Source organism: Oryzias melastigma, linkage group LG7 (genome assembly GCF_002922805.2).
Source record: "Oryzias melastigma strain HK-1 linkage group LG7, ASM292280v2, whole genome shotgun sequence".
Lineage (NCBI taxonomy): Eukaryota > Metazoa > Chordata > Actinopteri > Beloniformes > Adrianichthyidae > Oryzias > Oryzias melastigma.
The window spans coordinates 30,528,260-30,545,620 of record NC_050518.1 but is presented as its reverse complement, the minus strand read 5'-3'; the positions used below and the strand labels follow the sequence as shown (position 1 = coordinate 30,545,620).

The 17,361-nt window shown below is 39.9% G+C and overlaps 1 protein-coding gene across 6 annotated transcripts in view; it reads left to right on the top strand.

The window, feature by feature from the left end:
• The window catches only part of ano2b (anoctamin 2b), a 91,678-nt gene that overhangs the window by 28,221 nt on the left and 46,096 nt on the right, over positions 1 to 17,361 (top strand). For 5 of the 6 annotated variants that reach the window (XM_024293307.2, XM_036212973.1, XM_024293305.2 and 2 more), the window contains 8 exons: positions 2,858 to 2,913; positions 7,110 to 7,157; positions 7,787 to 7,851; positions 8,618 to 8,752; positions 9,196 to 9,356; positions 13,066 to 13,148; positions 13,451 to 13,537; positions 16,867 to 16,950. In XM_024293307.2, the coding sequence (XP_024149075.1) occupies positions 2,858 to 2,913; positions 7,110 to 7,157; positions 7,787 to 7,851; positions 8,618 to 8,752; positions 9,196 to 9,356; positions 13,066 to 13,148; positions 13,451 to 13,537; positions 16,867 to 16,950 (719 nt within the window). The remainder of the gene's footprint in view (positions 1 to 2,857; positions 2,914 to 7,109; positions 7,158 to 7,786; positions 7,852 to 8,617; positions 8,753 to 9,195; positions 9,357 to 13,065; positions 13,149 to 13,450; positions 13,538 to 16,866; positions 16,951 to 17,361) is intronic. The other variant, XM_024293309.2, reaches the window with a different exon arrangement.

The following is a 17,361-nucleotide window of genomic DNA, read 5'->3' as shown; positions in this document are numbered from 1 at the left end:
CCTCACAGTAAGAAGGTCCTGGTTTGAATCCCAGCTGCTTTTCTCTGCGTGGAGTTGCATGTTCTCCTCGTTCACGTGTGGCTTTTCTCCGGACACTCCGGTTTCCTCCTACAGTTCGAAAGCATGCCTAATTGTGATATTGATGATTCTAATTAATCACTAAGTGTGAATGTGTGAGTGGCTCTGCAAAAAAACTGGTGACCTATTCAAAGTGCTCCCCGACCTGTCCCAACCGTAGTTGGGATAGGCTCCAGCAATCCTGTGACCCCAAAAGGGATTCAGTGGTTTCAGAAAGCGGATGGATGGATATCTCCATCCCCTCACATGTAGATTCCCATTTTTTTCACTTTCTGCTTCACAAAACTAAATTGAAAACCATTTGTGACACCTCTGCCCCAGCTGTGGTTGAAGGTGATTTTTTAGGACTTTGAGAATCATTGTGAGAAAGGTCCAAAACCCCCTTGTGAATATTTGCAATTTTACAGCCCAGTGGGAAAAGCTTCTACAAAAAACAGCAGCTTTTGTGCTTCTTAGCACTTCTTTTATTGTTCTCCCATCCATGTACTCATTCTTAACATATTCATTGTTGATTGAAAGCTTCAGACACAACAGCTGCTTGATAGTTTTTTCCGTTAAAAAGTAACAAATAAAGGGACCGAATGACATCAATCTCTTTTCAGGTGATCGTTTTCTTGGAAAACAGTCTATAGCAACGTACTTATTCCCAGGAGAAAACTTGGCTCATTAACAGTTTCTCCAGCCTTTAAGGCCCAGGGGGACATGAGCAATTACAGTGCATGATTACTGCAGCAGCAGTGTCAGCAGCATACAAGTCATGTAAGCAAAGTTATGCAAGGCTGGTAAGGACAGCAGCACCGTCAAGCTTCCAAAGGTAACTTTGAGTGTAGGAGACAGTCATGTCCCTATTATTCGCCCACGTTGGAAGTAACAGTTGTCCTTTGGGATTTGATAATTATGGTGTTCCCCGTAATCTGGCTTGTCAGTCCCATAAAGAAAGGGGACAGGCTTCATTTCTGTCGTCCTCCATATGTCTGCTTGGCTGGCCCATCACAGCAGACGGCCTGGGCCCGTGGGCACCGCCAGAGCTGTAGGGCAAGAAGCGGGGCAGCGAACAGAATGTCACATCTCTAAATTCCACTTTTTTACCCTTCATTCTCATTTGTGTGTTGAACACACATCCACCGATGCTCCGCTCCATCTACTCCACAAGTGGGTCAAACTTCATGGGTCAGACTAAGAATGAAGCAGAGGCCTCTGGGAGTTGTGGTTGATTCTGGCTGGTGGAATGAACATTTGTAGGTTTGAGTGGATGAGGATATGTTGGGTGTTCATTATTATATTACAGCTAATCGCTTCACAGCCATTGACCATATTTGAGAACTGGGCTGAGTGGGTGTGACGTCATTGATAGAGAATAACTGACTTGCTTTCGGTTCCAATTAGGGCTGTCACAAACGATTATTTTAACAGTCAACTTATCACAGATTATATTTTTTCGATTAGTCGACAAATTGGGTCATGCGCAAACTAGATGTAAAGCACGCATCTTAACCATCATTAGCATTAAACTAACTAAAAATTAGATACAAAGCATTACTTGTGATAATGCTAGTGTAAGATGAATTTTCCCGCTGAAGATGCTAATGTTGATAGCTAAAGATGCTGAAATTGATTGCTAAAAACGCTGAAGCTGATAGTCAGCTAAAATGTTAGATAAATGCCAAATTATCCTAAAAAACTTAAATAAGCCTAGGTTAGCCAAAACAGCTAGCATGCAGCTGAAATGTTAGCTAAACTCCAAATTAGCCTAAAAAAGCCTGAAAAAAATCCTTAATTAGCCAAAACAGCTAGCATGTAGCTGAAATATTAACTAAACTCCAAAATAGCCTAAAAAATCTTAATAAATGCCAAAATAGTCCATAAAGCTAGCAGAATATCATTATAACTTTCAACTTTACTACACTTTGAGTCCATATAATATAAAGTAAAAACGAATAAACTATTAAATTAGTCGTCGACTATTTTAATAGTCGATTAGTCGACTAATCGTGGCAGCCCTAGTTCCAACGACATTTGATTAATTCAGTCACCGTTTTTTGTCATACAGAGGGCACCACATGGGAGCCAGGCAACGATGTCAATAAGCAGTGATTGGTTAGTCTGAGTCATTGTTTCAATGGCGACCACTCGCCAGTCAGGAGTGAGCTTGTTTGGAGTCGACACCCTACACAAAATCTGTCAAATGTTTCGAATGTTGGACATGGGGGCTAGCAGGCACCACATACTTTTATTGAGACATCTGATTGGTCAGCTCATAACTTGATTAACTTGCGCTACAGTTAAGAAGCATTACAAGAATGGTTGTTTTGATTAGTAGACTGATTGAGTAATAGTTGTTTATTTCTCTATAGAAGTCTATAGGATTTTGGCTTCTTGGAAAAGCAGATACTTCCGGTTTGAAACTCCAAGTGGGAGGGGTCACTCAGTCCAGTTCTCATGTACAGTCAATGTGCACAGCTTTCCATCTCTCGTATCTACCTCTAAGACGTTGGCTCAGCCAGTGTCTTAACATTCTCAGGGTTGAAGTTAGGGTTTAAGTGCGAGAGTGACTTTTTTTTATTCTAAAGATGAGACCCTCCCAATACACTATTCCAATGTGTCTAAAACAAAAAAAACATTTAGATAAAAGGACAACCAAATACGCTACCACTGCTGTTGATACAAATGTTGGACCATAAATGAAATATGAACTCCTGCTTCCAGAGTTATGTGAAGTTCTAACGAAGATCCAATGTTCTGTCTGGGTTGTCTGATGTCTCTGTTCTCGCTTTTCTAGGAATCAGCACTTTGATAGCGAAAGGAGTGTATGATTCTGCCTTTCCTCTCCACGACGTAAGTGTGAACATTTAATCCCACAAGAGAAATTACGCTGATAATGTTGACTGTATTTTCAGAGACCTGTACATTTAGTATTTACTTTTTGAATGTTTTTTTCTTTAAGTTTTATCTCGACAACCTTTTCTAGGAAGTAAGGTTGTTGTCAGCACTGCATGTATTGTAGTGGATGCATGTTCTTGCTCCAGTAGTGTTAGTTTACATGAATAAAGTTGCTTGGACCCTTCCGTCAGTGAACATAAACCTATAGTGGTCACTAAAATAACTTCAAACTGCCAAAAGTACAGTAATATTAAATACGTTTACAGATATTGCCCTTTAATTGTTGTCTGAGAGAATCATTTTCAAAATAAAACAATTAACTCTTGGTCTGGTCTTATGGTACATTCACACCAAACGCGGCAGCCACCTCTCGTTTGACATATGTCAGATTTACTGGTTATAGCCTTGACGCGTCATCCCTGTATAGCAACCAATGAAGTTGTTCTGGAATCATTTGTTGACAAATCATAGAAAACATGGATGACGTTGAGCGAGTAGCCTGAGTTTGTATATTTTGCAGAGCTCTACTGAGGCACTGACAAGCACATCATTGGGTTTGTTTTCACCAGATCGTTCAGATCTCTCTTGGTTTTGTGTACTTAAGTCTTAAGTAAGGATTGATTTAAACGTTACTTTCATCTGTCTGTGTGTTGAGATTTAACCCATGAAAGGGGAAATAAAAATAAAACTGGAGGATCTTTTAATTATCATCTTGATGAAAATAAGAAAACATCATAAGCCCATTAAAAGAGCGATCCTGCGCACTGCAACGGCGGCTCTCTGGGCTGCTGGGCAGCTAACTGCCAGCGGGCAAACAGAGCAGGCTCTGCTGCTCAGGGACCCACAGCCTGGGCAGTAGACCTCGCTAGATCTGCTGGAGCCTGAGCAGCAGCGGCAGCCATTAGCTCTGCAAGCCTGGGGAGCGGAGCTCACTAGCTCGCTAAGATATCCACCGGGTGGCTAGCTAGCGTAGCCGTCCATCCAGCTCAATGAGCTCAGTGACGGGCTGACGATCTGTCCAGGGTGTATCCCACCTTCTCTCGACAGTAACTGGGAAAGTTTCAGGATCCCGCGGGTTGAGAAAATGGAGGAAAGTTCAGTACAAAAATCCTCGCATAGAGCGGCCATCTTGAATGTTTATTTCTATCCTTTGATCTAGTCACTGAAAACGTCACGGTGCCAAAGCTGAGTCCCTGATTGGTTGACGCGCTCACCGCATTTTGTCGACTTGACGTCCGTGCCACGCCTGGCACGTTTGGTGTGAATGCACCTTTAAGCAGAGTTGATGTTGCTATGAATACAGCTATTGTGAATTTCCACAGTTCTGTGTAAAACTTCCCTGGATGGGGAAAGAAGAGAAAAACTGATGATAAATTATGGAGACAGATAATGTTTAAGTTAACTATAGAGCCTCAAATAACTTCTAAGGACTTTAAGAGTGAAAATTAAGATCATTTTTGGATCACACTGACTGAAGTTTTCACTTAAGCTTCTACTTTGTTTAAGCCAAAATCGACTTATTGAGACGACCAATGGGAATATTTCAAAAGAAACTGTGAATCTGGACATATTGTGTATTTAGAACCCACAAAGCGTTAGGGTAAATTGTTCTTTGGACAGCCTAAACAGCAGATAAATGGCAACTTTCCCTCTAGAAACACAGAAGAGGCCAAGTTATGATTGGGGCTAGAAAAATTAAAGGTTCTAAAGCAGCTATAGTCTCACAAGGTCTTTTTAAGTATATCGTAATAATGATACAATATATTTGTATGAATTGTTGATTAGTCTACCGTTAATAAATCTGATGTTCTACCAGTCACACCCATTTGTTCACACACTCCAGTCAGCAGTAAAGCCTCATCATGTGTTCTCATTCAGTCAGAATCTGGACTCACCTGATCCAGGTAATCTGCAGTGAATAGGTCAATGATAGCTGAAAAACAAGACGGGTGTGAGCTCTGTTAAAGACCAGCAATGAATACTGCTGCTGTGAGAGAATAATTAAAGCATGAATAAAACAGTTTGATGTTGTTTGAAATGAGTCAAACTTTTTAGTCAGTTTTGGAGCCACAGAAAGCTCTTGTTTTATTCAGTCGTCTCCAAACATCGCGTTGGTGTCTCTACTCTTCAGTGTCCTTGGACAAGGCCCTGAACATTTGGTTGTCTCTGGTTGGTTAGGTTAAACACAATAGTTGCCTCCATTAACATGTAAATGTGTGGATGATTGTGAGCTAAATTTGCAAAAGAGAAGCAGCAGAAATGACTATAAGAAGGCAGAAAATCATCACATTCTGTAAAGAAAATTAGCCATGAAGCAACCCTAACGCTTTTTTTCAAGTAAACTTATCTGTAACCAATCTCTAATTTTTAGAAAACATCACTAATCTTCTCAAATCCTGAAAGATAATGAGCTTTTTGGTGCATTGCTTTGTTTTCCCAGGATGTGAAGATTATAACTATAAAGAGTTAAACTATTGCAAAAATTCAAAAGACCCTTTTCACGTCATAAAACGGCGAGTGTGCAGAGGGACTTCCTGTTATATACAGTATTCTGTTTGTGGTTTAGAACATCAAAGCTGACTGCTGAACGCTGTTTAAAGCAACTTAATGTAAATCATAAAAGTAACCAATTGTTACAGAAATGTTCACTATATTTATTTTGTAAATGTCCAAACTGGTTGAATTGTTTTCCCTCTCAGATCAGATGTCAGTATTCCTCCTGCAGAATGCTCCACAGCTGCTTCTCCAAAATCCTCTGGATGATATTAAACCAGTCGTGGATTATTTCTCTCTGACAACCCGGTTAAAGTTAGAGAAGGTTACAGAAACTTCATTGAATGCTGCTGGTTTGATTATGAATATAATTCAGAATTCCTTCTTCTAATTGATGCTAATGCTAACGCTAGCTTTCTACGACAGGGATGAGACGTAGATCTGCAGAAGATCTTTTGTGTCCCGTTAAAGTTGATTACATTACTGTGTTCACAAAATCACTAAAAATAGAGCCAAAGTCAGACAATTTCTACGTGTCTGAGAATAAGAAAAACTAATAACTGTTGTGCTATTTTCTGACGTAGCTCCTCTTTGCTGTTGCTCATAATCGTGTCTGATTCCTGCAGGATAATGAAGATAAACAAGGAGAAAAATAATTCATAACCCTCAAAAAATGTTCTTTTTAAAAGCCAACATGAATTCCATCAGTTTTAAAACACCTCTGAAAAACATCAAGCGAAATAGAAGCTGTTAGAATAATATCTGCTCAAATGAAAGGTCGATATTTTCAATAAAACCTCAAATATTGAAGGATTATTCAAATTTCTATTTAGATTTGTGAACCATTTAAGACATGAAATAAAAATACAGTTCAGCAGGACATTTATTAAATAAATATTGCACATTTTTCTGTTGAAATTGATATGGTTACCTTTTTTAATTTATGAAAAATTATGTTAAATGGCGTTCAGTTTTGCTGTTCCGAAAGTAACTATTCACATTATCGACACTGTCGCCATTTTTGTCTGACCGTGTCACTGTGAAATGGGTCTTAGAGATACTAAACATCAGAGAAGCACGCGGTTGAGATGCTACGGTTTGTGGTTGCTTTGATGAGAGGAACATTTACACTAGATATGACCAGGACGTGAACCAGTCTACACTAATATGGGTTTTTATTGCAGTTTCTGCAAGATTGAACATTCTACCAATTAAGCTGTTTTGCACATTATCAACAAGCAAGTAGTAGTAAGTAGTAGTGGTTCATTTGCAAGTCACACAATTAACACACCCATTAGTGTTAAAATAATCAGTTATTATATAATAGTAATGATTTTCTTGAAGACGAGGAGAACAAAGACGTTCATGGATCTATTTGTCTGCCACTGGATGCATCAGAATGGAGCGGAGCAGAGAAACTGTGACCCACCACATCACAAATCCTTTTTTTCAAACTGCATTTTTTTGTTGCAATTTTGAGCTTAATTTTTTTATTTATATCCTCCATCATTAGAAAAAATACTAAAAGAACATGAGAGTGAGTCTTAAATGTGTTTCTAAAGTCAGCCAAACTGCAGCTGGAGGCAGGTCAGGCTGAGCTGTTGAAGTGTTTAGTTCGTGTGTGCTCTCGTTTTTCACCCTCTCCCTTTGCTCCTTAGGGTGACTATAAGGTCATCGGACACCTGGAGGAGCGTACTGACAGACAGGTGCGCAGACTGCTCTTTTATCTTTCTCCCTTTGAGTTTAACTTAATCCTCCTCCTCTCCATCTGTCTGCTATGACAAACAAACAGTTCAGGGCTGCTTTCATACGCTGATTGGGTTCAATGTTGGGATTGACACTTTTGTGAAAGACGTTTGAATTTATAAAAGCTTTAAAGAATAATGCAGACACAATTTTATAAAAATGTCTGTTTTTGTTTGTGTTTTTCTTTGAAACTCTCCCACCCTTCCATCTGTCTCACACCGACACAGATTGGAGTTTAGGTTGAGTAGATCTCACTCAGTTTACACAAAAAACTGCAGTAAATCAATACAACATTTGGAAATATAAACGAATAAAAAGGAGGTTTTGTGTTCATTTCATCTCTAGACTGGTTCATTCACGATCTGACTAGTTAAACTAGACTTTGCTTTCTTAAACGCCTACTCTTAAACTTGACTTTATAATAGTCACTTCCACTGCAGCTCAATGGCTTCATCCACCAAGGTTCAGTTCAACCAATCACAGTCTCTCTGCCTCCGGATCATCTGCGCCTTTGAGAATCATTTCATCGTTCAACATGACAACGTACACCCACGCTGAAGTTAAGTCTTCCTCCCTCTGTGTGCTGCAGGTTCTGAATGAAGAGTGGGCCAGATACTCAGCCTTCTACAAGTACCAGCCCATTGATCTGGTCAGGTAACGTGAGCACCCCAAACACTGACCCATCAGAACCGTCTTCTTTAAATGTAGGAAGTCGTTTTCTGGATAATGTGTTCAGTACACCAGATGAAGTTTTTGTCTAAAGCTACAGTGTTATTATAGTAATTATGCAAATAGTGTCAAAAAGAAAAAAAAAAATCCTTGTTTTTTAATTAAACTCATGGAGTGCGTTTTAGTTTGGCCACCAAGTGGCGATTGTGCTATAGCATTACACCGTATTCCAGAAGAAGAAGAAAGAATGATAAATGGTTACTTTAAAAAATATTTCCTTAAAAAGTTTGTAAAATTCATGTTTGTGAGTTTATAAAGATGTTAATTTATTCAGCAATGTATGTTTAGGTCGACCGAGCGTTAGCATTAGCTGTCCTTTGGGAAATTCCATTAAACGTTAGCATCAAGCTAGCGGACTTCGGAATCGATTATTGATCTATTAAGCTTTAATGGATTCAAATCGATTAATCTGTTTAATTAACCCAGCCCTAAACAACACGCCAAGCTTGAAAGTGGGAAACGTTATAGAATAAAGTGTCCAATGCGATATCTGCAAGGCGATGCATGAACACCTGAAGAAGAAGCACACGCTGCTTTTCTCCTTCAAAATCTACTGGAATCATGCTGATCTCGTTAATGGCTGAAAAGTTCCAGTACATGAAAGATGTTGTGTTTTTAAAGGGTTAAAGCAGAAGTAAAGCCCAACTTTTTATCTGTTCCTGCTCACTGTACACTCACCTCTGACCTGCAGGAAGTACTTTGGGGAGAAGATCGGCCTGTACTTCGCTTGGCTGGGCGTTTACACTCAGCTGCTCATCCCTGCCTCCATAGTGGGAATCATCGTGTTTGGCTACGGGGTCGCAACAGTGGACACTAATTTACCCAGGTAAACCGGCATAGAGGAAATCTGTTGCAGATTATTTTGTGGAATCTGAATTCACCTTGAAGTCTTTTTGTTTCATGAAGCCTGGTTTCAGTGCTCACACATGTCGGAGTGGAGCACTAGACAGGGATAGCCCAGATACCTGCTGTATCTGGCTTTAGTCATGTGTGAGTGGGAGGCTCACAGAAGGTACTGCTGGCAGCGTGTGTGCAAGTGTCATGCATTCAGCCCACACTGACTATGAATAGGGTCAAGGCACAAAAGCTTGCTTTGCTAGATATGTGTTTAAAGGCCCATTCATTTCCTTGTGGTTAAATGCAACGCGCAGATCTTTGAGCGCTTGTGCCGGGAAACACCCGCCATCGCTGCTCCATTTGCACGATTACTGTTGTTGCAGCTGACAGCAGGCGCTTGGTAACGGAGGTTTCCGCTCTCTTGCCCCTCAGTCTGGAGATGTGTGACGGGCGTCTCAATTTCACCATGTGTCCTCTGTGTGACGGGGCCTGCGACTTCTGGCATCTCAGCACTGCCTGCGGCACCGCCAGAGCTTCGCACCTCTTCGATAACCCCGCTACAGTCTTCTTCGCCATCTTCATGTCTCTGTGGGGTGAGCTGTCATGCTGGCGCAAGTGAATCGCACATTGGAGAATCTGACATTTGATCAACAATAAGACAAAATATAAAATTTTTTCTCCGTGGTTGAAATGCATTTAAAGACGTTCCCAAGGTCACGATATTATCAGACTGGAATATCAAGTCACTAACACTTTTATATGTCTTGAGTCTTTAGATGGTTCTTTTCATAGAAAATAACAGCATTTATTTGGCAGAATAATCCAAAATTGTCCCAGTTTTTACCAAATATGTTTTACAGCTTTGACTGTACAATTAGAACAAATTAATACAGTTTTTAGTGCATAGAACAATTTACTCCAGAAATTCTCGTATCCATAAAAACTCAACGTCTTCGCTATCTAGCTGTCAGGCGCAGAGGTGGAAGTTTGGGTAAGTCAAATGTGATCATTTGCATTGACAGTGCCTAAAGGCTAGAAACTAATAAAATATATAGAATCTTTTGGAAAAACACGAGATTAAATAATGTTTGTTTTCAAAAATATATCATGGTAGATTGAGAAAACCCCAAACATAAATCAATTAACCTGAAATGTAAAACTTTTCCCAACTTCTAATTAATTAAAACCTATTTAAAGTCCCCCTACAACGTTTTTTTTATTTATTTTCTTTTAACGTTCCCAGTGGGGTTTTAATTAGGACTGTGAAGTTTTTAACAAAAATTCCACATCCTAAATGCCTTAAAAAGCCATTTTTTCATGTTGATCTGAAGCTTTCTTTTCCAAAAAATGCCTCTGTGTGGGTGTGGCCTTTGGTGCTGAGCTGTATAACCCCGCCCCTTATCCCTTATCCCTCAAACGCGGACGGACACCATATTTGTGACAGCTGATGGGATTTTACTTTCAGTTTCATTTTAAATACGCGAGGCCAACTTAAAAACACTGCATGGGGAGCGGACATGAATTTCAATCACAAAATAATGATAGCTAACAAGAATGAATGAATGAATGAATGAATGAATGAAGTGGTTTATTTCAAGCAATCAGGTCATAATACATAACATATCACTTAGTGAATCACAAGTTGATCACTTGAAAGGGAGTGGAAGGAAGTGAACTTATATAATCCCACCCCGACTCGACCATTTTCTCTACATGAATTATCAATATCCGGTTCAGGACTTAATATCAAATATTAATAGATTCAGGCTGTTAAGGATCAACAATATCATTGATGTCATCAAGTTTCAAAGCATCCACGACAAATCATTTATATTAATCAGTAACAATAATCTAATATTCTCATTTAAAAAAGAGAATTTGTGCTGATTGTATTCATCAAAGAATTATTATAAAAATAGAAAAAGTAATGAGTAAAAAGTTGAAAAGATAAAGATCAGGAATTTGAGCAGAATCAGTGCTACATCAGAGTTTAGGAACAAGTTTAAGGCCACGTAATCGTTCTTCGTTGTTATGACTGAGAGACTGTGAAGGTCTCATCTCAAGGGAAATGTGCTCAAGTTCTGTAGCTCGGAATCGGGTCAGAGTTCACATCCAGTGGTTTTTTATTTAGAGCTCACATTTCACGTTTTGCTTGATTTAAAGGGTCAAACATGTGTAATCTCACAGTTTTCAAAGTCTGTCATGGATTTTATTTCCAAAGGCTTCGTAACGTTCGGTGGTCCGAGTGGTTTCACAAAGATTCTGGAGTTCTGAATCCACCTGCTGTGGATCGTTTTTTTTTTTTTTTGCGTAGGATTCTTGTGTGCTTAGCCAGATTAGCGTGATAGAAAGATGTTCATTAAGATACACCGTAGACCCCTTCAGGTGTTTGCATTGTTTCATCAGAGCTATCTTGTGCTTTCGATTCACAAACCTGATCAGGATCTCTGGTTTATCCTTATTCTTTCTCAGAGGAAGCAGATGACTGACCTCAACAGTATTTAGGTCCAAGGAAATCCCTTTAGACACAAGAAATTCTCCAACTTGATCCTCTACGGTCGGGTTAGCATCCATCACAGCTCCGTTAGCATCCATGCTAGCGCTGGTAGCACCAGGCAGCAGTTGTAGTTGAAGTCCCGTGAGAATCACATTATTCATCCGTGCCTGTTGATCCATGTCATGCATCCTCCTCTCCAGGAGATCTTGGTGATTATCTTGTTGTTCGTTACGTGCCCTTTCTTGATGGAAATCTTCCAGGAGTTGTAGCAGTGGTGTTAGCTTAGCTTGAAGCTCCAGCAGGGCTGACAATTTTGGTTCAGAGAGAACTGCTGGGGTTAGCTTAGCCTGGATGTCGGCTAACGCGGCTTTGAGCTCTGCAAGATCGGCTTCAAAATTTTTCTTCGGTGCCATGTTCAACTCTCTTTGTTGCGGTAGTTGTTGCTGCAGCTCGTTGATTAAAGTTGCTTGTGGGCAACTTTAAAAGACTTTAAAGCTGAAGAGTTGAGGAGAGCTGGAGACACACGTCTGCTCGTGACCCGGAACCAGAAAAAAACATCAGGATGGCCTTTCACTGAATTGCAATCCTGTACAGCACAGAGGTGGGACGTCATATTATCTTTTCCAACCCCTACAGCTACATCCGGGTTAGCTAGGTATTGTCACGTATGAACGTTTCAGGAAATAAAACAGAGTTTTCCGCCACACTTAGAGTGAGTGCGACTTAAAAGCAGAAATACTCAGAAATGCAAACACAAAATGATTTCTTATATTTCATCTCTTGGGCTCGGGCATTTGGTCCGAATGCCTCCTGGACGCCTCCCTGGAGAGGTGTTCCGGGCATGTCCCACTGGGCGGAGGAAGACCCAGGACACGCTGGAGAGACTATGTTTCTCGGCTGGTCTGGAAACGCCTCGGGGTCCCCCCAGAGGAGCTGGAGGAAGTGGCCGGGGAGAAGGAACTCTGGGCATCTTTGCTTAGACTGCTGCCCCCGCGACCCGGTCCTGGATGAAGCGGAGGAAGATGGATGGATGGATTTTTTCTCTTTCAGAAGAAAAATGCCACACATGCATGCTAAAAACTCAAAAAACATCATTTTTATTGGAGGGAGACTTTAAAGGGTATCCAAACCCTAAATGAACTACTCAGCAAAAGTTAAAATGACACAAACTCTGGCCTCCATCTCCACTCCTTTAACTATTAATTGAGCTCTAATTAACTAAAATGTTAATTCAGTTTTACTTTTCACACCAGGTCAGATTACTGTCAAACTAGTTTAACCAAGACATTGATCCTAAAAGAATCTGGAAAAAAATGGAAAAGGTCTGGGAAAAATGAAATAAAAAAAGATATATAAAAAGAAAAATAAAGTCATTGACATGAGTGAGTCTGAAATCTCTGAAACCTAAATTTATTAGGAGGAAACAAATTAACATTACTCATCAACAAAGAAGAAAGTGTGAATAAAGTTGTTTTGTTCACCAAAAAAACTTTTTTTTACTTTACTAATGTTCTAAAAATATTTAGTAATTTTTATTTATATTTTAAACTTGTTTTTTAGCAGCTTTCTATGCATTTGCCTTTAGGTCATTCATTGACAATAAAACATCAAACTTCCCAAATTTGACTTTGGGGTTTAAAAACATTATAAAACAAAACTTGTTTTACTTGTATTTTGTGAGGAAGTCAATATTTGAACTTAGCTAGCCCCTTTCTCTAGTTGGTTCAAATCAAAGATGATTGATTTAAGTTTTTCTTTTTTAATGCTGATGACTGCGATTCTAACTTGACTTTGTGTTTGTGCAGCCGTGCTTTTCCTGGAGCACTGGAAGCGCCGGCAGATCAGTCTGAGCTTCAGCTGGGATCTGACGGGCATAGAGGAAGATGAGGTAAATACTTCAAGTGCTCAAAGAGCGGCTCATGAGTCATGTGCAGACAAACACTCACCATCTCTGCCAATGATGTTATTTTTTTCCGAGGCTATAATGAGGCTTCAGCTGTCTCAGATGAATCAAGAAGCTTTTTTATTTTTAGATGTATTTCTAACAAGAAAATCCTCTGTTTTGTTTTATTTTCCTGTGATTCTATTAATGGATGTGATTCATGGCCACATCTGAGGTGGTGGCAGTCAGCTAATCTCTCCAGAAAATGGTCAATTTACACTTAATTTATGCTCCTGTTCTCTCCTCAGGAACACCCCCGACCCAAATACGAGACCATCCTGCTCCAAAAGAGACAGAGGAAGCTGAAAAATAAGAAAAAGAGGAAAAAAAGTGAGGTAGGAACAACAACAACCAAGATTAAGTTCCCCTAAAGTTGTGGAGTGTATAAATGACATGCTTTAAAGGTAAATCTTGGGGTGAGAGTGATCCAGATTGACTTTGCAAACTGGGTCGGTCCTGTTGCGCTGGCCCACATACGCTGTCAGTGGTGACGGGCGTCTGCTGCTGCAGCAAGGCTGACACTCTTCACAGTGATGGATCCTGTCGAGACACATTTATTGATGTTCAGGCGCTCTTATCCCTGCTTCTTTGCACTTTAGAGCAACAACTTTGGGTTGCCCCTGGCAACAGTACTTCACATCCAAGCAATAGCATGGGTCAGGGGTCTGCAACATGTGGATCTCTGATTAAAAAAATTATGTTATTACAAGTAGCTGTCAAGTAAACAAAGAAAGGAAAGTATTTTGCGAGGCTCCTGACCATAGTAGCTGTAATGCTCCGACAAGCATTTGGACCAGTAAACACAACCAGAATTTTTATTTTTAAACAAATTCAAGGATTTTAAGGGTCACTTAAACAGCTCTGTTTTCATTGTAGTTAATTTGATTTACAAATTTCAGCCAGAGATGCACAACAAAAGGTAAAATAAACTGTTTTTTCTCCTTTAAATCACTGCTGACATCACTCCATCCAATACTACATTTTCTGCATTGACACGTGGTAAAGGATGTCTTTTATTTTGAAAGGCTTTCAATCCCAAAAGTTATATACAGGTTCATACTTTGAAAAAAAGGTTATTTTCTCATTATGTTTTATTTGTACCAAAAATCACACTGGATCACACTGGACGAGGAACAGACGCTGCTTCCATTCAGCGCCCTTGTTAACCTATGCTGACATGTGTCAAAGTCAAGGCCCAGGGGCCGGAGCCGCTAATTCTATCCGGCCCTCCCGAAAAATGTCATTTTATTTATCGTTATCAATGACCCCATGTTATCTTGCGCTCTTTTCTAACTTGTATAATTTTGACAAAATATATTTTTATGGAGAGTAAAATATTGAAAGTTATTTAAGGTTTAAGTTGATTTATTCTGGAATAATATTCCTGCCTTTTTATTATTCATAATTATGTTAGAAAGTTACAGTTTTAAAAATTGGAATTTTGCTAGCTTTTTGGACTATTTTGGTATTTACCAAGATTTTTTAGGCTTTTTAGGAGTTTAGCTAATATTTCAACTACATGCTAGCTGTTTTGGCTAATTTAGGCTTTTTTCAGTTTTTTAGGCTAATTCTATTTTTTGTTTTCAGCTACATGCTAGCTGTTTTAACCTAAACTAAGTTTTTTTTTCCCGGCTGATTTGGCATTTAGCTAATATTTTAGTTGGATATCAGCTTCAGTGTTTTCAACTAGCATCTTCTGCGGCTAAATTCAGCTTACAGCATTCACAATAGCATTATCTCAGGTAATGCTATATATCTAGTTCATAATTATGTTAAAAAAGTTACAGTTTTAAAGTTTTAAAAATGTAGTTTTAGAGTGTTCAATAATTGTTTATCCTGTTCAACTCTCGACCTCAGGTGTGTTTTGGATTTCGGCCCCTCGTGCGATTGACTTTGACACCGCCGCCCTGAGTTGTGGTTCACCACAGGCGCGGTCCTCCGCAGAAACCTTGCACCGTGCAGCGGATCGTTTTAGCATCTTGTCTACTTCTTGCGCAAGCCACGAGTGATCCATGTCAATTCTGACAAGAAGTTACATCAAGATACATGAGAAAATACATTTTATTTAAAAAATATAACCAATTTTTCTCAATAAAACACATCGATTGACAAATGTGATCATGTTTTTGTATCTAAACAGACTGTATGTTCATTTCCATTTTTTACAATCACAACACAACAGATAAATTAAAATTTAAAGTGTAGAACTACTAACTACTTGTTTCTTCTCAGCAGAAACATGGGGTCATATTTTAAGTAGAGCTGTCAGATTTGTCGCGTTAAAAACGCATTAATCTGACATGTGCTTGACGCCGACAATTTTTTTGACGCATTAATCGCGGACTTTCTCATACGTACCTTTCCATACCGCCCGCGGGCGTCCCGCCCTTTAACTCACCGGCTGCTCTCACTAGATCACCGGCGGGTCTCCAACCACTGAGCTGATAACTAAAGCCGGCCGGCACTAGGACCTGGAGAGCTCCTGCACTCTAACCCGGCTCTGGTTCGCGTCCAGTACCACGTCTGATGGTACCGGCTCGCGTCCGGCGCCGCGTCCCGAGAGCTGCAGACCCCCGACGTTCCGAACAGCAAGCGCACCGGGGGACGTTTTAAATGTTCTGGAGGTTTAAGCGTGATCCAGCCCCAGCATAGCGGTCTGTCTGCCGGCATATTCATGGCGTGAGCTCCGCTGGACACGTCGCTGCATCGAGCTGCAGCCAGAGAACGCGGCGGCAGTAACAGACTGTCAAACTATCCACAGAGTATCCCGCTTTTCTCAGTCTTTAATGTTTTAAAAAACAAAAGTTCATTGGAAATGATAAATCTCTATTTCATTTATTACTGTAGTTCAGCAGAGGAGGAAAAGATTTGGTCCTGACAAAAAATGAACATGAAAGTGTTATGGAAATGTTATTTTTGATGTTTTTTATTTTATTTTACTGAACGTTGATTGAAGTTTAGAATTTAAAATGCCCTTCACTTGCGCTTGTGCTTTTGTTAGGCATTTTATGTTACAGCCTTTTATTGTTAAGAAAGTTTATCTCAATACAATGATAGAAAATAAAGTATTTCTGATGAAAACTATTAATTTTGTCATTCTTATTTTCATAATTAATGTAGAACTGCTTAATTGTTAAACTGTTAAACTGTTAAATTCCACATTTTTTTCCTTAAATAAAGGCCACATATTAATTGGTGATTAATCACGAGTTAACTCAGGCCAAAATGCAATTAATCGCGATTAAAAAATTTAATCACCTGACAGCTCTAATTTTAAGGTACTAACTCACCCATGATGGCAAAGACAAAAAAAGCTCCAAGAGAAGCATCTGTCGCAGAAAAATGCCCGTCTGGTGTGAATTGCAGGAAGAGTGGATCCCTGCCGCACTCCTCTCTGCGCTACTTCGCAGCGTTCCGCGTCCAGTGTGAACCTAGCGTAATTATGAGCATGAAGTAAAGGAGAGTTGTGTGGAGTGTTTCAAAGTTGAGTTCTGAACTGTTGGTATGAGCCTCGTTGGAAGCCGCCACATGGTGAATGTTTGGCTAACGGCTTAGGCGAGGCATCACAGGGACACATGGGAATGTAGACGCACATATTTGTGTGTGCTTTTGTTTGTTGTGTGTACATGTGTTTGTGTGTATAACATGTCCATCTGTCTTGTAGCCAGAGAAGCAGGAGGACGGGGCAGTGACAGGGAAGGACAGATGGAGACAAAAACTACTGTCTGCCATGGCTGCAGGAGCACCGGTAACCCCTCCTCGCCTTAAATCTCCTTTCCTTCTTCCACCTTCCTCTTCTCTCCTTCACCTCCTCCACTCCTATCATCTCCCCCTTCACCCCTTCTTGCAGGCTGCTATCTCTCTGTCCTTCTCTTCCTGCCCCATCCGCGGGCTCCTTCAGGTTTCAGGTATCTGTCTGTCTTGTTTGTTCACATATGTGGAAAAAAAAAGTTCTTCAATTCCCAAAACTGACTTAGACTGAAGTTATTCTTATTTATCAATAAGATTGTTTGGTTCTTTGTTTTTCTGTCTGCAACAGGTCAAGAAAATTAATAGATTTGAGTACATGTGTCAAAGTTAAGGCCCAGGGGCCGGATCCGGCCCTCTAGATCATTGTATTTCATTGTTAGTAATGGCCCGATGTTATATTGTGCTTATT